General features: G+C 39.4%; 1 protein-coding gene across 8 annotated transcripts in view; it reads right to left on the bottom strand.

Annotated features, from left to right (window-relative positions):
• Positions 1-344: 344 nt before the first annotated feature.
• The window catches only part of LOC125233764 (glutamate-gated chloride channel), a 46,037-nt gene continuing 20,497 nt past the window's right edge, over positions 345-25,884 (bottom strand). For 4 of the 8 annotated variants that reach the window (XM_048140318.1, XM_048140250.1, XM_048139887.1 and 1 more), the window contains exons 2-12: positions 25,115-25,192; positions 20,860-20,972; positions 14,640-14,710; positions 11,268-11,337; positions 10,590-10,826; positions 8,696-8,830; positions 8,224-8,376; positions 7,568-7,742; positions 4,797-4,899; positions 3,529-3,704; positions 345-3,247 (exon numbers count right to left, since the gene is read on the bottom strand). In XM_048140318.1, coding sequence (XP_047996275.1) covers positions 3,208-3,247; positions 3,529-3,704; positions 4,797-4,899; positions 7,568-7,742; positions 8,224-8,376; positions 8,696-8,830; positions 10,590-10,826; positions 11,268-11,337; positions 14,640-14,710; positions 20,860-20,972; positions 25,115-25,185 — 1,344 coding nt within the window. In that variant the 5' untranslated portion in view covers positions 25,186-25,192 and the 3' untranslated portion in view covers positions 345-3,207. Of the gene's footprint in view, positions 3,248-3,528; positions 3,705-4,796; positions 4,900-7,567; positions 7,743-8,223; positions 8,377-8,695; positions 8,831-10,589; positions 10,827-11,267; positions 11,338-14,639; positions 14,711-15,435; positions 15,504-18,053; positions 18,122-20,859; positions 20,973-25,114; positions 25,193-25,884 lie in introns of all 8 variants that reach the window. The other 4 variants (XM_048140039.1, XM_048140116.1, XM_048139961.1 and 1 more) reach the window with 4 other exon arrangements.

Genomic DNA, 25,884 nt, shown 5'->3' with positions numbered 1-25,884 from the left:
TTCTTTAGTATAATACGACCATATTATGTAGCAGTCCAAGTTTATACTTTTCTGTATTTTTCTGATTATACATATTTGTTTATGTGGGTTGTTTTTCACTACCTTTGTAATTTCATCATCATCATTTCTGTTCTAAAATTCATGGTTTTCATAAATCGATAATTTTAATTAGCTACTGGAAACTTAAAACACAAAGAACACAGACTTTATAATTACTACCGAAACTAAAATTTTGTAAACTTGTTTGATTCCTGGCATTTGTTTTTGATTAGTAAAGTATTCACCCATTAAATATTAACAATTTTTCTGGTATTTCATTCATATGTGGTTAAATTTATATTTGCCTTTGTAGTATCGATATGTAGATGTGTTTTCGAAAACTTTAATTGACTTAACGGATAAATTCAAATTGGTATCAAAACATGTGTTGCCAGGCCATATAAATCATAAGTTTTTTATTAGGCAAGTACTAGTATATTGAAAATTTTAAGGTTGCCATCACAGCCCAAGAATATCTAATAAGGGACATATCTAAGTAAATAAGAATACATGCTAGATTATCAGTATCGGCTACTTATATCAACTAGTATAACCATGTTACTCGTACAACCCAAACTTCAAGACCATGGAAATAAAAAGGGACGGAAATAGAAAGATGAGCAAATAGTATATTTATTCTGTAATTCGATTTATGTAAATGGAACAGAAGCGAGTGAATCGCGGAAGCGACCGATGTGCGCCGAGCGGCCCCGAGCGGCTCCGAGCGGCCCCGAGCGGCCCCGAGCGGCCCCGAGCGGCCCCGAGCGCCGTCGACATGGCACGAACACAGCTTTAGTGATACTTTCACAATATATCGTACAGTGACAATGTGTTCATACTTTAAACGTGAAGAAGTGTATTTAAAACATCGATACGTAGGAAACATTGAGTAGAGTCGCTAACGTATCCTAAATTATTTACAGTGACACGAAGTATAGATGACTATAAATTAATATCGAAATACCTTAACATATTTTACGAGTATTTTAGTAATTTAATAAACATCTTAGATAACAGAGTTCTGTACACTGAGCGACACAGGTGTAGAAATTTGTAGGCCCAACTATTTACACCATACCTCTCGCGTTTCTCACTAAATCATAAACGGCTACCTCGAATGATATTTATTTAGACGATGGTCCTTCGAGCCGGATTTAGGTTTTAATAAGAAATGCTCGACCCTTATTTATCTATTCTCTATATATAGGTAATGATTAAATTGTTTTATAAATTCCTTTTGTCTTATAGACGAGAACTTAGTATAGATTATGAATGAAACCTACCGGTACTAGGCCTCCTTATAATAATATGTTCTCCAACTACTCCCGAGAGATGTATATTTGACTCTACGCTATATGATATAGAGTCGAGTTCATATTGTAGTTTCATCGGTATCAATAAGTTAACATACTGACCCTTAATATACTCCTACATTCACACATTCATGCACGCTCTTATAGGGCGGTCACCGTAGGCCACACGACTTTGAACGGTATTTCAAACAGGATACGGATTCAAACCTCGTGTGTCTGGCAAACCGAATCATGTATCCTACTTACGTGAGTAAGTCTCCGTTCATGGAGTTTTGGTAAAATTATCGAAAACTTTTCTGAAACGAAAATGTTTTGAACCTATAACTAGTTCAGATGTCACACATTCCGCCGCGAGCGCCGTTTGAGGAAACAAAAGCTTTCTTTTTGGTTAATCTAAAATTCTATCTACATTATTACTAGATATCTTATTTATACATTGTAAATGTATAAGTGACCTATCGCTAACGCAGTGAACAAAATTTGTAAATGTGAGGTTATGTTTAGGCTATTATATCCCGCGCCTGACGCCTGCCTTAGTTTTAAGCTTGTCGTATTTACATCCAATTTTAAAATGGATTCTTTTAGACTCAAAATGAAGACATACCTATTTGTGTTAATTTAAACATGTGTTGTTGTGAAGTTGTTTCTTGTTTTAACAAAAGAACGAAAACTGTTGGTGTTATTACTATTATCACAACAAATATTTCATTTCGTCTATAGTTTATGACTTGCTTAGGTTACTCATAATGGTTATCATGATTTTATTATCATATCAACCTCGAGAGATCTCGAGCTAGGATTATAAACATTTTCTTTTGTAAACTGGAACTAGGCAGGCTTTTCTTCTTGGCAGTCTAGGTAGACTCATTAATTTTATCCCCGCTCTATCCTATCAATCTCATAACCTTCAATTTCAAGATGGAACTTTTCAGTTCGTCAAGCAACATATAATTTCGTATTTACAGGCTTGCTACAAATTACCCATTGAATTAGATGCTGAACTGAAATAGCTACCTACCTATCGGCATTGGCACAGCCCCAAAAAAAGATATAAACCGTAAAAGTCTGTATTTACGACTTTTTCGCTCGCTCATATCATGACTGTAAACATTTTAGGAATTAGGTTATGTACGTAGATGAAAGTAATCAGGGCAGAGAGCACCAGTTGATCATGAAAACTTTATCTTGGCCGTGTACTAATTTTTCAGCAAGTCGAACTTTCCTCTGTCTTCGTTTATCAGTTGTGGTTATCACACTGGCGCCCGGAGACAATCTTCGTTTGCTCCGCACATTCGCGTCATAATCTACAGCTTTCACGAGCTTTAAGAACAATGCCCTCGTTCATCGTTCGCCATCCCGTGAGCATGATGCTGGATCCCGGAGAAAAGCCACGCTTGCTTCGCCAGTCGGTACCAGGGCGGTAGCAGGGAGGGAAGGTGCAGCAAGTCATAATCTATAAGTCTAGCAGCCTTAAGACCTGCGCCCTCGCTCGTCGTTCGCCATCCCGTGATGCTGGATCCCGGAGAAAAGCCACGCTTGCTTCGCCAACCGGTACCAGGGCGGTAGCAGGGAGAGAAGGTTCATCAGCAAGTCATAATCTATGAGTCTAACAGCCTTAAGACCTGCGCCCTCGCTCATCGTTCTCCGTCCTGACAGTGAGCATGATACTGGAGCCGGGGGAGGAGCCGCGCTTGCTCGGCCAGTCTGTACCAGGGCGGTAGCAGGGACAGAAGGTCTCCGCGAGCGGCCGCTGGCGGAGGAAGAGCGCGTAGGCGAGCGCGAAGAGCGCGTAGGGCGCGAGCACGGCGAAGGCGAGCTTCGCGTGCTGCGGGGCCGCGGCGGCGTCGCGCGCGAATCAGTTCTCTTCGTCCTCGTCGCGGAATAAGTAGGTTGACCTGGGGAAATATAATCAGTTAGTGACGTGTACGTAGGAGTAACCTAAACTAAATAAGTATAAGGAAGTAGCACCGACGTTCCATTTCTATTAGTGGATTTTGCTATATATTGGAAAATCGGAATAACAAGTAAAAAGTCATTGCTAAATTGGTACTGGATTATTGGTGTTGGTCACTGTGTGGTTCCAAAGATAATACGACTGAGCAATAGACAACGACGCCATTGGTTTTGTCCCAATTCTGTATCTGACCGAGAGAGTGGAAGCTGCGGCTCAACTCACCAATAGGCCAGGTTGAAGAGGGCGAAGACCAGCGGGAAGGTGATCCTGGAGATGACGTCTATCCTCTTGGAGCGCGTGGGGAACTTGGACATCCACAGCCGGCAGCAGTTCTTGCGCGCGGGGTTCATGTGCACCTCGCACTGCCGCATCTTCGGTTCGCCGCCGCGCAGCGGTTTCTGTAGTTGCAGACCAGTCAGGGAGGACGGACGGGGTGCATTTGGTACCGGTATGTTAGGAACTACTCATGGCTATGGGTCGGTTGCACTAGTTTTTATCATTGAAAGGATTATTTTATGGGAAAATTTGTATTTTGCTACTTTGCTGGTTTTGCGTTTGGTGCAACTAACCCTAATACTTTGCTTGAGGCGAATGACAAATTTTCGCAGCTAATTATAATGATGAAGATGCGATGATATATTAGAGATTAGGTACATACTTAATAGGAAGAAAATTTTTAATTTTTTTTGTCTTTCAAAATCATGTTTGATATGACGAAAAGAAAAAAGAAAGGTAAAAATCATATTATTCACATTTATGTATACTAATAATTATATTATGTAATCTGATCAGTAGGTTTATGTATGTGGCCAATTCGAACGTATGTACTTAAACCTTGACATCAAAACCATTTTTATTTATTTATTACATTAAATTGCTGAACATGCCTCACGCGTGTGAGACGCAGGGAAATTGGACATTACATAGTTTTGATGTCAAATATAAGTTTATATTGAGAAGCTTAAATACAAACTCGGATAACTCTCTCCTGGATAAATCTATCCTGAGGAATTCTTACTACCGAATCACAGTATTAATAAAGTGTAGGTATTATCGTACAGTATGGCCACTCCCGCTCCTCGCTGAAAGTGCCGCCCACCTGCTCTCGGTTACCTTACAATTACCGCCTGTCAAGAATGCGACCAGTTGACCTGTCATATTTCACAACATGGCAGTACCGGATCTAGACTTTTTTCGAAGAGGGGTAAAAACTAAAAAATGTCAAATGTGGCGCCCCTTGGACTTGACGAAGTTCGAATTTGGCACCCCTTTATGACTTGACGCCTGTGGCAAGGGCCCCGGCTCGCTCCCCCCTGAATCCGGGCCTGAAGCATGGTACGCGTTCACTTACACGACACTTCATATATTTGATCGTCATTGACCGAGGTGTGACCAAATCCTGCCCCATAGATACCTATCCGAGTTTGAAGTTCAGCTACTCAAAGAGGTTACATAATATATTTTATTATTCAAATCAAATGCGATCTCACCATCGCGAAGGTGGCGTTGCTGTCGGTGTCCAGCAGGTCTGACGCGGCGTCCAGGTTCGCGGTGGCTGCCTCCATCTCTCTACGCGTCTTCTTCATGTTCTCCCTGCACATAGTTACAAGAGCGTACTACGGGACCCTAGGTCCTAGGATCATCAAGGGCGGATCCAACTTTGTACTCAAACTGTAGTCTCAAAATCAACAAGTGGTGAAATTCTATAGTCTGTACCTTTAGGTATTTCAATAAATGTAAACAAAATCTATCCTCAAAATACTCCTTATGCCAGTTGAGGGTAATTTAAAACATTACACGACCAAATAAAAAGGGTAAAGACAGGTTGCTCAGTGAGAGATCCACTTATTTTTTGTATTTGGTTGATTAATCGACCAATTATAGATTTGCCATTACCTAGGTAATAGTTCTAAAGCTACCCCTCAACCCGGGGCGCTACGGAAGACCAGCGCTGTGGTATTCATATAATAGCATATGCTGAGTGGCGTCCTTTTGTTGCCACTACACAGGCGCCAATGTTTCTTCCACAATCCCTGTTTATTTTTATTTTTTGTTCTACTGATGCACCATCTATTTTTGCGTTTATCTTTGTGTAACTGGTTTTAGGTGTAATCAGTATCTAGTACCTTAAATGTTTAGAGAGTAAGTTGTTCTTGTAACGTAGGTTAAGGCGCCATATGTAGAATGGTTTATACAATAAATGATTTTTATCTTTATCTTTTTATCTTATCAATGTTGTAAGTATCCGAAAATATGCAAATTATTTGTTTACGTTCTTTTAAATACCTAAAAGTACAGAGTATACCTTCCCTGGATCCGCCCGTGATTATGATTGCAGCTAGCTAGTTCAAAGGCAGAAGCATGCACTCTTTGAAAGCTAGGTCGTGCACAAAGTTAAAGTTTCCCCTAATCTTAATTGTTTAGGACACGAATCTTGATTTTTAAGAAATTGCACATATCATAAAGGTATATTAACTACGGGAATTTAAAAGTAATACTCCTCATGTCATTAACAATTAAAACCAAGGAAGATAACGTAGAACCTTAAATCTGTATAAGAACCACTAAATTATCTAGAAGAAAGAAGTTGAAATAATCTATAATCAGACATTGTACATTTTCCAGCAATTTCGATGCAGTATTATTGCATTATGTATGCCCAAATCTAGGTGGAATAGGTAGTTAGGTTTAATAACAGTAACATGAACCTTTATTAATCGCCTACCAAGAAAATATTTGTATATTCTCCTTTATTTCCAACATGCCGAAATTGAGTAGAAATTTACAATGTATGCTTATGTTAGAAACAAATGCCAGGTTAAATTCTATTTACGCTTCAATTTTCGTTTGTGTAGAAATGGCATACAAAAAATTCCTTCTAAGAAAGATTTAATTTAATCTGTATTCCACCGTTTACCTGCTGGATTTCGGATTTTGGTAGGTAAATAGACTACCAGATATCAGTATTACTTTAACAATGTGAGATTCCGAAAATTTTACTAATATTTTATTAAATAATTCTTGATCAATATTTTATTCTTCAATTTTTTCCGAAAATTTGATCAATATTTCATTAAACGAAAGTTTTTTTACAAATATTTTGTCAAAGTCAAACAGAGTATTCAATAAATAGCACCTACAATAGCTAGTGACATGATGTTGATGATCAAAACAAGTCATCCACATCAAAATGTTTCTACTGTATACCTATAATTATGTCATTTCCGAGCAAAAATTCCCACGTTTTGCTTCCCAACTAGTATCAAAGTTATTCAACGAAAATACAAGCAAATCTCGTAATTATGATAAGCGACAAAATGGGAACTTTGACTAGTTTAAATTTGTACTTCTAATGTATCTATGCTAGTATTAAGCATTGTAAGATAAAACAGATAGAGATACGTGTATTTCGAAATTAGGGTAGTATTAGAACTACGGATGGAGTTGCTATTTATTCATAAACACTTCATATTATTCTCAAGAAGGGTGGGGCTCCGAGGCCTCGTTTCAACTGTTCATTAATTATTTCTCTTAGAAACTTCAATGACTACGATATAAACTTACCTGCAAATACCCTACAACGGAGACAATACAGTTTTTGAATGCGTATGAGTTTTGGTTTCTGTATCTGCCGGATTTCCCTATGAAATCATGTACCTAATCTATACTACAATAAAATTGTGGTATGATGAGAAGCCAGATAAAAGGCAGAATATCTCTAATTCTCTAGTCTAGCAATGCTATTCTAAATCTATAGATGTCTTTACCATCATGCGTTGATTTTCAGCATAAATAAGGAAGACTAATTTGAGGGTTGTTTTCGATGCAATTACTGATTGTGTAAATATTTATTTTTGGTCAGTATGGCCTTATGCTTTATCCAATCTCAATCGAGCGACTCTACTTCAAGCCAGCGTTTACTAAATGATACCGAAAAATTGCAATTTAAAAAAAGTTCCCGTCTAGTAGAGATCTAGACTAATGATTATTTTGTATTTGCCGATTACCTTTTTGTTTTTTGATTGTGCATATATTCTCAAGAAACATTACCATAAATTGCTAATAAATGAATTCGTTCGAATAGTATGGTAATCCAGATTTTAAAAGTAATTTGACGAATAATTTTCTGCATTAGTCCAGACATTTATGGTTTTCTACGTGGAAAGGCTAAGGCGCCGATGCCGTCTAAATGGGTCACTAGAGGAGTGCTGTCACTCCTGTTTAGTGCACTATCATGTCATTTGATATGTACAAGCGATACCTGTGCTTGTTGGAGCGAGACGCATAGTTGACCAGAGCGAACTCCAGTAAGGCCCCGAAGACGAATGTCAGACAGACGCCGGTCCAGACGTCGATGGCCTTGGTGTAGGAGACGGGCGGCAGGGAAGCGTTGATGCCTGACGTCTGGGTGGCCATCGTCAGGAGCGTTGTCACTCCTGTTTGTACAATATATGTTCATTTTACATCCGAACCATACCTGTGCATATCGGAGCGGGACGCATAGTTCACTAGAGCGAATTCTAGCAACGCTCCGAAGACGAAGGTGAGACAGACGCCCGTCCAGACGTCGATGGCCTTCGTGTAGGAGACGGGAGGCAGGGAGGCGTTGATGCCTGACGACTGGGTCGCCATCGTCAGGAGCGTTGTTACTCCTTACAGGTTAAATATTGATATAATTTAATATGCAACTCAAATTTGCAGACGCGAATACTTTAGCGGCTTAGGATTGGGGATTGTAGCGGGGAAAAATAATAAAGAGCCAGAAAATGCAGAATTTAAAATAATAACGAGAAATTTTCATAACAAAGGGTTAGGGTTAGTTTATACTAGCAGAAGCTCCTCTCCAGGGGTGGAAAACGGCTAACATCGATTGGGCAGCACGATTAGTAGGCCTGATCTGAGTCTGGTGTGACTTACCTAGCGACACCCTGGCAGGGACCGCGCCCTGGTCTAGCCAGAAGGACACCCAGGATACGATGACCAGCATGCAGCAGGGGATATAGATCTGGATCAGGTAGTAACTGAACTCGCGCTTGAACAGCAAGTCTACCTTCAGGCAACTGTATTCACCTGGAATAGCGGACCAACACATAAAGAAGCATAAGAAAACCCCAAAAAGACACATGGTTATGGAAAGACGATGTACCCAAAATCTGTAAATCTACATCTAGTTTTTAATAAAAATATAAGTATACTATGTAAAGCGAGGATCTACGAGTAAATATAAGATGGCAAAGATGTAGATGAAACCAAACCTTAACAAGATGTTTCGGAAATCCTGTAAAGTTTCTGCAGTAAATCGTTATAAAAAAATAGTAAACTTTATTCCAGTAAGTAACATTAAGGTTCAATGGACTAACATTAGTAGACAATTGTCCATAACACTTACCAGTATTAGTTTTGCTGTTGCAGTAATCAGTGAGGAACTTCTCGAGCGTGAAGCGTGGTAGGTGTAAGTTCTTGACGACTTGCACGGGGTCACCTTCCTTCCATAGGAACACTAGGTCATCTGTCGTCCAGCCATCTGAAATACGAAAACAATTTTATATTATAAAAGGCACTAATATATTGATTTAAACTAACACGATCTTCACTCATATTATTAAATTAAAACTAAATCGGATCGGGTTAAATATAAACGTAAGTTTTACGAGATTAAGTGCCGTTTTAATTTAATAAATACAGGCGCTAATGTTATTTTTTTAATACCTGCTTTTTACTTTTGTCGTATCTAATACCAGGAATTCTATACTTCTTATTGCATTGTCATTGTTTACGATTGTATATTTACTAGTATTCTAAAAGCTGATTGTTTAACTGGTGAGCAATAAACTCGTAAATCAAATGATGCAATAACTGGCTGGCACTGGCACCATATGGCATCCCGGCATTCACGGCATCGTCGTAAACGTTTTATTTAAAATACAGCCGGTATTTGTCAAATTATTACGGCATAAATCACCAACTGAAAGATATCAACATAAATGATGCCATAGAATGATTAATACAAAAGATTTCAGGTTTTGATAACCACGAGTTATGATAATTTTGACAGAGTCATGTTCTTATATTGTGTAGAAGAACTAGCAGATGCTGGCCAAAGTAAGGTAAGTATTTACAATACTTGGTTTATTTTCAATTTTTGTGTTGGGAGACTTCGGAATTAAAAAAGGGATCGGTTTAGGTTATGATGTACAGTCAACCAATTTGAATCATAGGCCACTGTAGAACCTTTGTACATTAAACGTCAATGTGACTTCTTATGGCAAATAGAACACGACTTAAATGAGAGAGGGTTCTAGAGTGGCCTAGGATTCAAATTGGTTGACTGTACTCACAACTCTACTTGTCCAACGGGTATAGATTCAGGTTTCTTGGACAGGACAGTGTCAGCGAGATTCAGATGCTGTAGAGCACGTTGCCATTGGGGAAGACCCAGCAGTACTCGTTCAGCTTGTGTTAGTCTATGGTATACTTACAACTGACCATCCTGAGCGAACAGGGTGGCTAGCCGAATGGCACAATCGCTCACGAAACGCTCACGAAACGAAGCGCTAGTAGATATCTATCTCTATCGCGCTTGCGTATTGGCGCGACAGAGCCAGCGGCGTATCGCTTTCGTTTGGCGTCGGAGAAATGCCATTCGGCTACGGGGCCAGGTCTGCTTGTCCAATGGATACAGCTTCAGGTTCATAGGGCAGGACAGCGTCAGCGAGATTCGGATGCTGTAGAGCACGTTGCCGTTGGGGAAGATCCAGTAGTACTCGTTCAGAATGTGTTAGTCTATGGTATACCCACAACTGGCCATCCTGAGCGAACAGGTCTGCTTGTCCAATGGATACAGCTTCAGGTTCATAGGGCAGGACAGAGTCAGCGAGATTCGGATGCTGTAGAGCACGTTGCCATTGGGGAAGATCCAGTAGTACTCGTTCAGCATATGTTAGTCTATGGTATACTTACAACTGGCCATCCTGAGCGAGCAGGTCTGCTTGTCCAATGGATACAGCTTCAGATTCATAGGAAAGGACAGCGTCAGCGAGATTCGGATGCTGTACAGCACGTTGCCGTTGGGGAAGATCCAGTAGTACTCGTTCAGAATGTGTTAGTCTATGGTATACTTACAACTGGCCATCCTGAGCGAGCAGGTCTGCTTGTCCAATGGATACAGCTTCAGATTCATAGGACAGGACAGCGTCAGCGAGATTCGGATGCTGTAGAGCACGTTGCCGTTGGGAAGATCCAGTAGTACTCGTTCAGAATGTGTTAGTCTATGGTATACTTACAACTGGCCATCCTGAGCGAGCAGGTCTGCTTGTCCAATGGATACAGCTTCAGATTCATGGGGCAGGACAGCGTCAGCGAGATTCGGATGCTGTAGAGCACGTTGCCGTTGGGGAAGATCCGGATGTAGACGTTCGGCATGATGATGTTGTGGAAGTGTCCCTCCTTCTCGTTCGAGAAGAAGAGATCGGGCATCCACACGCGGTTGGCTTCCGTGAGGGTTAGGTATTTGAGCCGGCCTGTGGGAAACTCGGTTAGATTATTTACATAATCTTATGTTAATTGAAGCTACTAGAATTTGGGGTCGAGAGTTGTGGTAATTTCTTCTTTCGATCTATGTATTTATTAGTGCCACTACAGGGTCACTTGCAAAAATTTACGATTAGAATGGAACTTTTTTGAGTCCAACCCAAAAGTATCGATAATGTCAACGTCAGATAACCCAAAATGAATGAAAAGCAAATAAAGAACAAATACAAAATACATAAAGTTCCCTATACCTATTTCTATGACAGTAGACAAAAATTCTACTCACATATACGTTTTTTAAACAAAAATATAGATCACAAGATAAATTAACAAAAACAGCCATAACTATGAAAAACTAAAGATAAATATCGAGATCTTTTGAGACGACCTTTTGGTACAATATAAACACAACGATCCATTATGAGACTTACCACCCAAGTTGTTGAATTTCAGCCTTTCGTCTAACCATTGTTCTCTGAACGTCAGCTGAACGGAGTATTCCTAAAACACATAAACAGATATAGCAGTTGCTCTTAGTAAAATAAACAACAACACACCCTCAAGGCGAATAGCAAATGGACTTTAAAGCGCTCCTTGAAGGTATCTTGTTTCGTCTAGATCTATGTTGACCTACTTCTTAAGTCATTCTTCTTTACTAAACGCTATTATCTCTCAGCTTTATTGTGCAAATGTCTAGAAGCTTTTATCTTTTTATTCTTTTTTAATTGTTGTTTATGCAGAAAGCTATTACATACCAAATGTATGTCTACTTTTGTACACTTTTCGCAAAGCTTTCACTGGTGATGTTATTTGTGCCAATAATATGCCTACTGAAATGTGTTGCCAATGGACAAGCTAGTTAATCTAAGATGAAATAATATGTGCAACTATTATGCGCGTTTCTCATTAAATTTTTAATATTTATAATTCAATTCAGATATTTAAGATACGTTCAAAGTATGTTATAAGAGCAACGCACCTAATAGCCAATGTACAATTTAGTGCGAGGCGCGTATTGACACAAATGTTACATAAACACATATTTTCAGACACTAGAATGGGAGGAGGGATGCCGGAGGTTCTCTCAACAATTTAGTCTGACGTCAAGGACACGTCCCTCACGTCAGGAGCAAGTCAAATGAATTAGTTTTACAACGAAACGAAGCTTGCAAAATCAACGGCTACGTCATGCTATAACCGAAACTTGACTCACTTTTCCGTCTCGATTCGAGAAAAAAAAGTTGGTCAAGCGACGTAAACAAATGAAGGTAGATGATTATGCTTTCATAGGAAGGAGGAGGCATGACGATGCTATCGTAGACATTGATGAATTTGGGATCATGAATGTATTAGTCAATTTGGCGCGTTGCCAGCGAGGCCTTTACGTTCGCCTTTCCTTCATCTAATCTACGGCTGGTCGAGGGCATTATACTGTCAATACACACACAAACACATGCTCATACCGTGCATACGCCGAGCTAGCGGTGACCACCAGGCTACAGCTGGTCGCACGGCTGTACCTGGCGCGCCATTACACAGGCGGTGCTCCTTCATTCTGATTTTGCAGCACAATTAATTCCCACATCGGTACACAGGTATACGAGTATATATTTCATAAGCTAGAAAAGAGGGTTAAGACCTGACAAAATCGAATCAAGGATCACGAAAGAAGAATCGAAACGTTCAAATAAGTACTGCTTATACGTTGCATAAAGCTACCTCTATTGTTACATCTTTATTGATGCCTTGTTTACATTGACCCCTTTTGCCAGATGGATTGGGTAAACGACTAAATGTCGATGACAATCTCACCGCAGCAACGTTTCTCTCATATATGCAAATGGCAAACGCATCAACTTAGCAAGAGGTCTAATAGATGTAGTTTCGAATCTTAAGTCAACGTTTAATTGACGAGGAAGGCAGTTCTCGAGTGCCATTAGCTCTACTGTTGATGTTCACAGAGTAATTGTGTTACGAGTGCATTGTGTCGTCTGTGAGTGCCACTCCGGATCAATTAAAGCCGCCGTGTTTGCTCTTAAACCGAACACTCGGTTTTATCGCATCCTTTTCGCACATTGAGGGTGTAGTTTGTGTAAAAAAGACAGATCAGCCCGCGTGTTGAGGTGTAAGAGTCACCCTGTAGCACACTAAAAGGTAAGTGTTTTTGAAAGCATTTATCCTTTTGTAAGTAAAAACATTCTTTAAGTTGATATTGTAGCAATCATTGTAAGCTACAGTAAACACTTTCCTGCACAGTCGGTGGAAGTATTGAGCAGGCAAGAGAGTGTTTAGTGCGCTGACTTGTACAAGTCGCTAAATCAATCTAAATGGAGCTAGCCAAGGAGAAATGCTTTAAGTGTGCTAGCGGGTGGTAGTGCGACGAAGCGAAGCGCACCTACTCACCGTCTCGAGCACTCGTCGAAGGAATGCTTGTCAATCGTGTTACCTGCATGCAGGTTATCTGCCAGCTTAACTAGAGCTACGATACGTCTAGCGGTCGTTGGGGCGGGGCACATAGCGTCGGACGGTCGACACAAGCTGCCGAGTGCGGGCGCGGCGTACATCCCGATTTTTACACAACACAAATTCACATGAACAAGACAATAGTAACAACGGCACGTACATATTATACGACCAAAATAGTTTTTATATCCTTTTCAAATGCATGACAACAGAAAGGTGTTAAATAAAGCATGATACGAAAATAATATAAGGGAAATAAAAGCATGAGATGAAAGGTGCGGGGCCGCGTTGCTCCCCAAGCCGTGTATTGATATTGATTCCTCCCGGCGGTCGCTCCTGGCGGAGTCCCGCCTGCGAGCGGCGTGCGTGTGCCGGCTGCGGCTGCAGCAACGTGAACTACATAGGTACTGTACGCCCCCAGCCCGAGGTGCGGCCCGGATTGGTCCTGCCAACCGGTAAGTGCGAACCTTAACTCACGTTATTCAAATTTATCTATAAAATTTCAGCTCTCAGTGCTCACTACCTGTGCCAATTGTCCATCAGTTTGTGTTTTTACAAAATTTTGTATTCATGTGTATTTCCTAAGTGACTTGGAAATAAATAAAAATAAATCTAAAAAAACTTAATCGAACCAAAACAGTTGAAACGGAGTTTGTATTGAAAGCCGGTCGTGATTTTAGAATGAATTTAAGTAATGTTTTAAAGGTTACTTGAGATATAAACAAAAGGGTGAACGGCACCGCACCGTGAAATCAAAATAAAATGTCTGCTGGTGCGTCGGTGGAAAATTGGCCACTCCATCCTTCGCTTACAACTTTCAACGAGTTTTATTTAACAGAAAACTGTAAGTGACAATGACGAATTAGCCCCTTTCCGAGCCTCGACACGTTCTGGTTACAGACGGGGACTTCAACACGAGTTTCGAAAGTTTGGGGACTGAATTGCAAGGAAATTATCAGCAGGTTCAACAACGCTTCTTTGTTAAATACGTACAGTATGATAGTTTCAAACAAAAAAGACAGTGCAAAACTCAAAACATCCATGAAACAAAAAGAAATCAAAGAAAGTAAATAAAATAACAAAACACAATCACATATCCAAACACGGTAGCTTGATAATGTTCAGCAAAGTGCAATTGCCAAATATCCAAAGAACATTACAGTTTTATTATAAACAAAGTTACAATATCGTCACCCATCCCTATCGTGACACAATGCTGTTATTTTACACCGGTTCATTAGTTTGTAAGCAGTGCCTTTTAATAGATGACGAGTTTTCATCGACTTTGTTTAATAATAAAAGTGTCAATTAAAATCGTTTGGGTATGTGCGGTCACTCACCATTTTATAATCATCTATTTTGCTGATGGATCGAAGATACAGGTTGACTCGCACTAACGTGGGAGCTTCGCCTTTAGTGACAAAAAATATCAAACTTAGACTTTATAGGGGTTGTGTTAGCCTAGCCCTAGCCTCCAGCACGACGCGACATGTAGTATGCCCTAGGCGCCTACGCTACCAGTCAAGGAAAATTAGATTTTGAGGGGTGATGAGTTAATGTCAGATGCTAAAAAATATGGGTGCAATCTTACCAGGTGGTTTCAGTCAAAGTTATGTATAATGCTTCGATTTTTAGTGGTAAATTAAATATAGTAAGTTTGTACAACAATTTTATAAGTAGGTTTACATCAAAACCAACTGCTACATCACACCTTCATAAAATGGACCCAACGTATTCTCTAACTCCGAACATATTCAGTCCATTTCATCGAGCTAAATGCCTCTTGATATGAAACCATAAGGACAACCAGCCAATCTAAAATAAACAAAAAATCTATGTTCTAGAAGATAAAATCCCTTCGAACGGTCTCAAGGGTGAAAAGCGGACCGGTCGCCGACCGAGACCACGGAGCCGATCGCGGAACAGTTAACGCGTGTCAAAAAACGATTTTGGTCGTTAACACCAAACGGGATTCATTAGAAGAATAAAAATAATAAATATAAAAATGAACATTACACATAACGCGGGTAAGCCTCTCCTCAGGCGGAGAGAGTTGCCCATTCATTTGACTTGTAACCTCGCGACCCGGTCAGGTATCTTAGGCTAAGTACGAGTGTGTCCGCTCGGGAGACTTACCATCGTGACGTCATCGATCTTTGATATACTTCGGACAAATATATTGACGCTCACAACCGCAGGCCCATCTAAGTACCAAGCAAAATATATCGGTTGATAAATAATTATCAGACTAATGGAGCTAGCCCTAAAGAAACGATAATGATTGTATGTGCCCTGCGTGATGTCGCTCTGAAAATAACATGTTAGCCACGACTCACCTGGCCCCGTAGCCGAATGGCATTTCTCCGACGCCAAACGAAAGCGATACGCCGCTGGCTCTGTCGCGCCACTACGCAAGCGCGATAGAGATAGATATCTACTAGCGCTTCGTTTCGTGAGCGATTGTGCCATTCGGCTAGACGAACTGATGGAAACAAAACATCGAAACGGAACTCAATCTGTGAATTCAAACAAAACAGGACGTGGACGGGTGGACACCGGGATAAAGAAGCGATCGACGGACTTTGCTTGTTTATAGGAATTTGTGTTAGTGTAATAAATAGAGCAGAAATTTAATCTTAAAATTGAAAAGAAATTTTCATCTAGCTGAGCGCTGTCGGAGGCATATTTACACAAGTTTAGCTGTGCGCTGGCTTCAGATTGAAAAATGTAGGGCTGTCAGCAAATTTACAACATCACGAAAAGCTTTAAAGGGATCAAAAAGCCGTACACGCTAACCGAGTCAATCGCTGTAATCCTACAAATTCTTAGAGTATAATAAGCCTTATCAGTTAAAATATCAGGCAACGAGTAAGCGCTACATTTACAGTTACGATTTCATCAAACACATTTCTGTTCCGGCTCCATTTGAGTAAACAAACACCTATGTTATTGGCTGTTTCGTGTTATGTATCCGATGCCTCGTGTCAAGAAAACTCCACGGAATCCGGATATGAACCAGATTGACATGAAACGGAAATTACTGTTCCCGTGCCGCGCGAGTACGAATAACACGGCTCAGGCGGGATTAGCCGACATTTTCCACGGTTTAAGGGCAGAACTTTGGAATATTAATATCAACCCATGACGTGACAGGGACCTGAATATGGATAGAACTCGATAAAAGTCGCGTGTTTACAACCTGACATTGATTTTTTAATAGCACTGCATTTTTATCGTTTTGAAGCAGATAGTGTTTGGACATGGACATTTAATTGCAACAATCATTTTGAAATGTTTGCATGAATAGAAATAATAAGTATTTTGTAATAATAGACTAATTATGACAAAATGAATATTATGAACTCGTATCAGATTATTATGTACAGACGATGCACAATGCCCAAGTAAATATTAGTACTTAGTAGACATTGACGTCGATTCTAGTTGACTAATTTGTTATGGGTTTGAAAAGATTTCGACACGACTATGACAGTCGTCTTTGTAATTGACACGTGTTTCACGCCAGATTTTATCTTAGCAATCAGAGGTAGTGTTCATCTACTTTGTGTAACATAAATCCATAACAAATGGTTACATTAGAATCGGGTTTCTCAGTAGGTTTACAGAACGTCACTTAGCGTGTGGCATCGTCAGTACAATCATTTGGCTGAATTAAATAGAAATGTTTAAGCGGATTACATAAAACTCATTATTTCATTTTACGCTCGAGTACCCAATACTACAATCTATTTTATTTTATTTTTCCTTAAATACCAAATCACAGACCCCAAGGAAACTAAAATAAGCTTATTTAAATGCCAGAGAAAAAACAAACAACCCCTTTTATTACAACGGTCTTTTCCGTTTTTCTCAATTAAATTTTTACAACCCCGGGAACTCGCTCGCTGACTCGAACGAAAAACAAAAGAAACGACTGTTATCCGTTAAAATATTTTTATTTTTTCACCGAGTCTCTGTGATTTAATGAAAATACAATTTTGCTCTCTGGTGTTTCAGGCTCGCCCGCACTCGAGCGGTTCGTAGCAACAAAAAATTAAAATACCTATTTATATCTAATTACAAATAACAAGAGTTCTCACAGGCTGACTAAATGTGAAAACTAATGTTAATATCTGTAAAAAAACATCATGTAATAGGCAGACGATCAAGATGATTTTATAAGCGATGGGTCAAACGCTCATCTTGAAAGTCCGTGTTCCTAGCACACAGAAAGATGAAAAACACAGAAAATCGAAACCCGTACTACTAAATACAGTTGTGTTTGACGCCGAGCGGCAACCACAACCGGTAGCACCGCCCGACCAATGCTCTAGTGGTTCAACCAGCCGCCTGTTCATCCCAATATTGACGAAATACTCATAATGACCTGTGTTCAAATGTGTCTGTACTTAAGTTGGATTAGTTCCAAAATATGATAAATAGTGTTAAAGTACATCTCGTACCTTTCATAGAAAACTGAAACGCAGAGTATTTTTTGCGGTAGAATGGATTGAATGGCTAGTCCTTTCGTCAATATTTATTGAACAGTCCCTGTTGGGTTGAATCACCCCGACATTCGCCCGGAGCGGTGCGGAACTAAGGCACGAAAAACTCGAAAAATTTCTACAAAATATCACCTAAACATTAAATTTTCCTTACAAAACCTTTCCGAATGTATCACGTTTCGGTGACAATTTATCGAGTTCTCGTGAAGCTCTACCGACTACGAACAACGATTATGTCGTCTTACTAACCATCTTTATGTCGCTTATGGTAGTAATTGTTCGTACGAAGATATTTATGTTAACGACAGCGGGTCCATCTGGCGATAAACATAGTACAACAGCAAAATGTATTTTTAGAATGTTCCTTATTAATAGTACTATCAGCAACAAAAGTACATGGCGAATTCATCAATGAATTCATTCATAATTTCTCCATGCACTTTTGCAGCTGATAGTACCTAGGACGGCGTCGGCCCATTGAGTAAGGACGGCGAGAGTTCGGTGGTACGTCGCTAGAAATATGCGTACCTATAGCATCCGTATTGCGATATTTGCGATGTGCTCTCTTGCCACCCTAGAGTGAGCCGTCAGGTACTACACATTGTTAACTCCAAGCATTCATTGCACTTTAACTATGTCATGAAAGATTCTGTTATTGAACTCCGTCAAAAATGTAAAACATACAAACCGTTTACAACCAAACCACAATGTAACTAATAGTGTCTCGTCATAAATTCCGTAGTAAAAGCGGTTGATCGATACGCACCAACGCGGGCATTATGAAGACATTTGGCGTGACAAATGGTCCCGACCGGCGTTAATAGTAACCACCTGAATCAATTTACTAAAACCCATTTGTGATTAACTAGGTCTCAATTTAACTAGCAATTTCTTAACTCTTTTAATATAACAAGATATAGGTGTAGTGATAACTACATACCTATTCATCTTTTTTGACTTTAATAATTGAATGATTTCAAGAGAATCATAATTAAATAGTAAATAGTGTGACTACTAAAAATACAAATTAAATATTTTCTATTAAGATAATTTGATTTGTTCTAAGAGAATCATAGACTGTCTATTTTTCTACATGTTTCATGTTCTGGCCAGGATGTTATCTAACTTTTAACATTTTTAATAACATGTATTAGAAGCTCGAAATTTCCTCAAGCAAATGCCAGGTTGAGCTAGATTACTTTGATTTTATTACCTTAGTAATATAAAAAACCACCATTTTCCATCTAAAAGGCTGCTTTATTTCTAAGAAATTCCGCAACACCTAAAAATCTTTTCAATCCATCTTGGCATCCATTATTTAAGTAAAGTGTAGGATATCCTCTAACACTCATATTAATCTAAAAATAACCAGACGCCATGACAAGCAGTTCTGCTAAAGAGCTCTTGCTTCAAGGAATGCTTTTGTCGGTACATGACGGGGCTGAAAATAAGTACTAAGTTATGAAAAGCGTTTCAGCCGTGAAAAGTTTCTTACAATCTTTTTTGCGATATTATTAAAGTGACAAATTGTTTGGTGTATTTCATCTTTTATATTGTACCTGGAGTATTTATTAATTTGTATAGTGTAATAAATTGCCGTGAACTAGTTGAATACGGTAGCGAAACAGCACTTTATACCTTATTTATTTGCCTAATACGTATTTCACAAGGTCGTGCGTGTGATTGGAATCTTTACGAACATATTTCAATAAAAATATTAACTTTTCAGGTCAGTAACGTCACGAATATTGTATGAAAACAAAAAGTTAAGATACCGGATTAAAGGAAATTCATATTTCACATTCGAATATCAAGGAAGGGTAAAAATCAAGTCTATTAGTCTCATCGAAGTATTTACTTTACAAAAAGAGGTCGATACACGCACATGAAAGCCGCACCTAAAAAATGAACGAAGGCATTTTTCACGTTCCTTCACGTGGTACTTAAGGTAATGCCTTCCCGCGTAGCTTCCTGTCGCTCCACTAAAAGGTTATTGCGGAAGACACCTCTCCGCTTTGATTCTTGTGCCGATATGTTGCGGAAGGTATTATGTACAGACGGTTGCGTATATTTAAAATCTTTGTGTCTCGGTATAAAAGTAAAAATATATGACACAGATTTAAGAACAACTTTTTTGTCATCGAATTTTATTTTGGTTAAGTACTATAATTGACGTAACTTTAGGCATTAGATTCACTTTCAGGTTCATAGATAATTGTAGTACCTATCTAGCGGAAATTGTAGGAATATATTACTGTAATCTATTTCAGCTATCTCTAAATTACTCCTATGACATTGAATCAGTATAAATAGTCACTAGCAACAGTATTATTATTCCAGATGTTGAGCGTTGGGCTATAGAAATGTTCTATAAATACATTTCTAGTTCCAAGAAGGGAACAAATATTTATTAGTAGGTACCCATGCATTGTCAGCCGTTTTAAAAGCCCTTTTAATTTAGATATTTTGTTACCTAAAATTCATTTTCATAACGTACAACTTAAAATTTGAGGTTCTGTATTGAAGACTGTTAAAATGATAGGTAGATAAATTTGTATTTAAACAGTTGTTAATTGTAGTAAATAAATTATAACCGTGTGCACAAACGGATTTTTTTACCCGTTTCTCTCATAGCCAAATTACCACCGTTATTGAAATAGTTTATTTTATTATGTTTTTGATTGAAGTTTTCTATCAACGACAGTAAACACTCCAAATTTGTGTGTAAATCACGGCGTGAAGCTATTGCATGAAAATGTGTAACTATTTTTTGCGCTATGACAGCATTACCCCTCTTTACATTTCACGTTTTTATATTATAAATGGGCTTACTCTTGGCCACAGACTACCCAAAGGAAAAGACGGGGCCTACAATGGAGTGAGCTCGCCCAGAAGATGCCTGCCCACCCTTAATTTGAAGGTTTCCGGGTTATATGAGCGTTTCACGATTCGCGCTTCGCTTCCGCGCGTGTTTCACGCACAAAGTTTAGAGCGTCCACTTGGCTAGGTGTAGTAGTGGTACCACACAGTTCAGGCAACAAGAGAAGACACCTACCAGTGCCGTTGATGCCGGAGGGCCGGATCCGCGCGTCGTACCGCCCCGGCCCGAGGATCTGGTCCAGAATCTGTTTCTCCTTCTCCCTGAAGTTTATCTTCGCGTTCACGCATCTGTGGGACAGAGAAGATATTGTTAAAAATGCTCTGGTTATTTAACTTCAACACTTCGACTCATCGAGATCTTTTGTGCAATTACCCCCTACGATCGTTCTGCCGAGGAAAGTTCTGCAACTTTGGAAACTTCTCGTCCGTGCATTGCTAGTCCTAATACAGAATCAAATTCGTTCGAATGCAAACCTGAAAAAGGAAAACTTCTGACAATTGAAAATAAAAGACCTCAAAGTTCGCTACAACTTTTCTTCATTCATCTGCTGGTGTTTTGATTCATATTGATATTGTTACCTCGTACAGAGTTATTTTTTGCACCTTTACCTTTAGAAAAACACATTAAATCATGAAATAACTAGCAGTAACAAATAGAAATAGCTTTGTTTGAAACGGCCGCCATCTTGGGCGCGTGGCGACTGATAAATGACTACAAACGCTTTTTTCTATTTTACTCCTCGTTCAATATCTCATGTCTCCAGGTTTTAACTAGACTAGTTATTTGTTAAAATACTTATAGCTGGGAAAACTACGCACAAACATTCTTGGTACCTATGAAATGTGTCTTTAACAGATTTTAAAAAGGGGACAATATCAATTCGAGTGTAATCCGGCAATGAATTGTGTGTAGTGTGTGGTACCTTAGAACTCGTCCATTTGAGAGCCGGAATTAAATTTGGAATTAAACACTCATTGAATAGTAGGCATAAAGATTTAAATTGGTCTAATTTTTATAACGGAGGAATTCATTGAACTGCTTAAACGTTTTAGGCATAGGTTTTAGGTATATTTGAACTGCCGATAAACATCATAATGCATGGGATATAGGTTAATGTGTGTTCTTATTTTGTGTCTTTCATGGACCTAATGTAAGTATTAGGTAAGGTATCCACAACACAAGCTTTATTGAGCTTACCATGGGGCGTGGGGCTTAGTTAATCGGTGTAAAAAACATTAAAAAAAGAATAACTGGATTCGTCAACTGTTTAAGTGTAAACGTTAAATAATTACGTTACAAATGAACAACTAAACGATAAAACAATAAATAGTGAGTAATCTTGTAAATGTTTTGGCATGCTGTCTAGTTCATGACTGAAATGCGGTGCGAGTGTGAACGTGGACAGAAATAACGAATTGTTATTATAGTTACTAGTTTAACGTGATAACAATTCTACACTTCAGTGTTATCAAGTACGGGTTAGTCAAGCCTGACATTATTCTTATTTTACTATAAATATATTTTTACTTTCCCGTTGATTCCCGAAGTACGAGTAGTGTACGGCCATTTTTTTTTCAAAGTTGTCCACCCCACTTTTTTTGGATTTGGAATTTTTTATGTGTTTTCCACTCAGAATCGCGAGCTCTTTCAATTCTGACACGAGAAAAAGGGTCCCAAGGTTTTTTCCCCATTCCGTTACCATTTTTTCATATATTTTGTATGGCGGTAACGGAATGGAATGGAAGGTTCGAAAAAATGGCATGAGAAATCTTGGGACATTTTTTTTCTCCTATCAGGATCGAAAGAACTCTGAATATTAATCACGTAAAAAATACCCACGTTACAAAAAAGTGGGCTGGGCAACTTTGAAAAAATGGCCCGTGTACCCATGAAGGTTGTCCAGCTATCGATTGATATCACAATCACTTCAACGACCTAGTTTTGCATGTGGTCATAAAGTGGTAATTATTAAGTATCAAACGCGTAATGTATAAGTCTTGTGTCACAAAACTGATCCCGAGATACATCTTAATCATTATCTTTCAGTCAACACCACGTTAAAACTTCCTGTAGATGAACATCTAGTATAAATTCAAAGATAACTCAATATATCCGGTGCTTAGTGGCTGGATTCTGGCGAGTCGTTCTATGCAAAGAGGATCGAGTATTAAAGAGAGTTACTGTCAAAGTAAAATGTGTAATCACAGTGCATAGACTGCCATCTCTCGACACAGGCTTAAAACTTTTGAACCTCAGTTTTGACAATTTGGCCCATATTCTTAGCTTGATATGTTTTAAAATGTCAAATATTAATATTAGCGCTATCTAGCCGAGCGTACCCCAAAGGTGTATCGCCATCTAGCTCACTGTACCTTTTTCTGTATGGTTTTGGGGTACGTTTTTTTCTTAGACTTTATCTGTCTATACGAGGTTATATAGGTCTTTGGTCTATGTCTATAGTTTAAGTCAAACGCATGCTCGCGCCATTTGTCTAGGCCTGCTGAAATGCCCCGAGCGTCCGCAACGATATTTTTTACATTTTATGACATGAGAGAGTAGGTAAGAGTTTACTGATATGATTTATTTGACTGTTTGTAGAAAATAATTTTAGTTTTTGCAAGTGAATGTACATAACATCACCTATCAAAACTACAATCAATAAAACCCCGAAGATCTTTCCCCTTCCTCCTCCCTCCCCATAAACATTCTATTCATTTTTCAAAGCAAAGATATCAAAGGTAAGGCGTAAGGCAATTCATACAATTTCGACTGAAAATTCTCGTTTTATGCGTCCTGGTGAAAAGCTTCAATGCGATTGGTTGTAGCGTACGGCGTACGCACGATTGGTCTCATAGACTATAACATGCTTGGCTTGCACGCTTGGTTCGCAATTCGCATTCGTGCACAAAGGAGTCAATGAATGTATCTCATCAGAAACATTAAATAAATGTCATATACAAAGAAAAAGTGACCAAGGCCTCCAAGTGTTCCGAGCTGGAATCGAACCAGCGTACTCCGTTAACCGGACGGATGCCTGTAAAACCACTCGGCCATCGGATCACGAAAGCAAGGGTCGAAATTTCCAAGTATAATGACACAATTACTGAAGGCTTGGCGCCCCCCCGCCATCTCTGAGGTAGAACCGAAACTAGTTCGACCTCCTAACTGAATCAACACATGTGATTACGAGCTAGCGAAGAGAGCGTATCTCATCAGGTCATCACCAGTTAGTGCCCGTATGACACGTCCTCTAACATCAAAAGAAGTCTAACATTAAAAGCCCAAAAGATTTTAACCACGCGTTTCTGAGGTCTAAATAAGGAAAAAAATGCTATATAGCTTTAAGTAAATTTCAACGGAAAAAAAAGTTTTATCCGAGGAATCTTGAAAAACTATACATATGATATTTTAAGTCTTAAAATGTGATCAGGAATATGCTGTTGAAATTATTCGGTTATCTGAATCTCATGTTACACCATGTTACATCGTGTATGAGTTTCAGTAACCCCTTTAATTGTATTACTTACTGCAAATAACAAACTATTGTTCACCTCGGGACGGAAACATCAACGAAGGGAAACCCGATTGTTAACATGAAAGTAAAATGAAGGGTTGATTGTACCCCGAATTAACCCTAATTGTCGATCGTATCGCACCCGTGCTGTTTGTAATAAAAATATTTGTGTCACTGAATTCATCGAGGTTTTGTGAAATCAGAACTATTTTTGCGAATTCCTCTGAGACTGAATTGCAGACTAAACTATAATCTCGTCGCGGCGGATACAAAAAATGTTATTTACGTATTCACTTTCAAATGTGTTCTTTGAACTGATTGCTACATTTGATAAAAGGAGTTCATGAAAATATTCAGATTAATGCAATTTGTGACCTTATCCATTTGTGAAAAGTCTCAAATGCAATGAGTATAATACAACTAGTACATGTAGATAACTTTAGTCAGTAAATGTCTTAGCGTTAAACACGCCGTACCCTAAGTCCGTTGTCACATTATCGGAATGTCGGATGTCGATGTCGGAAGGATTTCAATGGAATAAATCCAGGATGGCGCCTGTAATGTATATATCGCTCCTAACTACATTCGATATCGAATCGGATAATGTGAAAACGCACTAATTTCGTCAAGTAGACGCGAATACAATATTAGAATAAATATCTAGTCATGTAGGTACTGATGGGAGTTGTAATGTAGGTATGAGGTCTCTCCCACTATGATGCGTTTCTTACGAGTCTTCGTGGCCTTGTATCTTGATCACTCGTTTCAGAGACCAAGATTTGTTTGGGTCGCTGCGCCGTCACATCAGTGAGTACATAAGTAAGCTTCGTGTAAGTTATCTGCCGCTCAACACCGCTCCGATTAACATATAAAATAGAGAAAGTGTTTGCCAGCAGTTTGAGTGTAGGTACTCACTCTGTAAATTGTGTGAAGCACAGGAGTAGTAGGCAGAAGAAGGCGGCGCATGATGGCCGCAACACGTCCATCCTCCGTCTGGAACAAACAATACACACCATTAAGATACTAACGCCGTGTCTTGCGTGGGCGACGGTCGCGCGACCGTCGCCGTCGCATCTCATACTTCCATATCGATAAGGTTTGATTTCGTATGCGTCGCATCGCCGTCGCGCGACCGTCGCCCACGCAAGCCACGGCGTATAAGGAAAGCACTAATACATTTCTCCCCCTCTTCTGCATATGATAAAAAGTAGATCTCGCTCGGCCGAGTGTATGCGGATCATACATTTTATTTGCTTTACCCTACCCACACACGGCATAAAAGGCCTATCAGATTGGTAACGGTAACGGCGTGTCAGAAGTAAGAAGCGACAGCGCCTAACAAAGGGACTAAGGGACTGGGTGTGGAACCCTTAAAAGCTCCTAAGCTGGAAACAGCACACACGCCGTTTCTTATCTAGTTAGGAGATCTCAATATTTTCTCAATCCTCGTGTACAATTTTTTGTGCATATTCCAAATTGAAAAACAAAACAAATAATTCCAGGGTACGTAGCCGACTGGCACAAACGCTCACGAAACGAAACGCTCGTAGATATCTATCTCTATCGCTCTTGCGTATTGGCGCGACAGAGCCAGACTAACTTTCGCGGCGTTTCGTTTTCGTTTCGCGTCGCAGAAATGCCATTCGGATACGGCACCAGGACTCAAGAGGCTCTAGTATTCACTA

Source organism: Leguminivora glycinivorella, chromosome 1, assembly GCF_023078275.1.
Source record: "Leguminivora glycinivorella isolate SPB_JAAS2020 chromosome 1, LegGlyc_1.1, whole genome shotgun sequence".
Lineage (NCBI taxonomy): Eukaryota > Metazoa > Arthropoda > Insecta > Lepidoptera > Tortricidae > Leguminivora > Leguminivora glycinivorella.
Note: the sequence above shows the minus strand (reverse complement) of the source record. Positions and strands in the feature narration are given on the sequence as shown.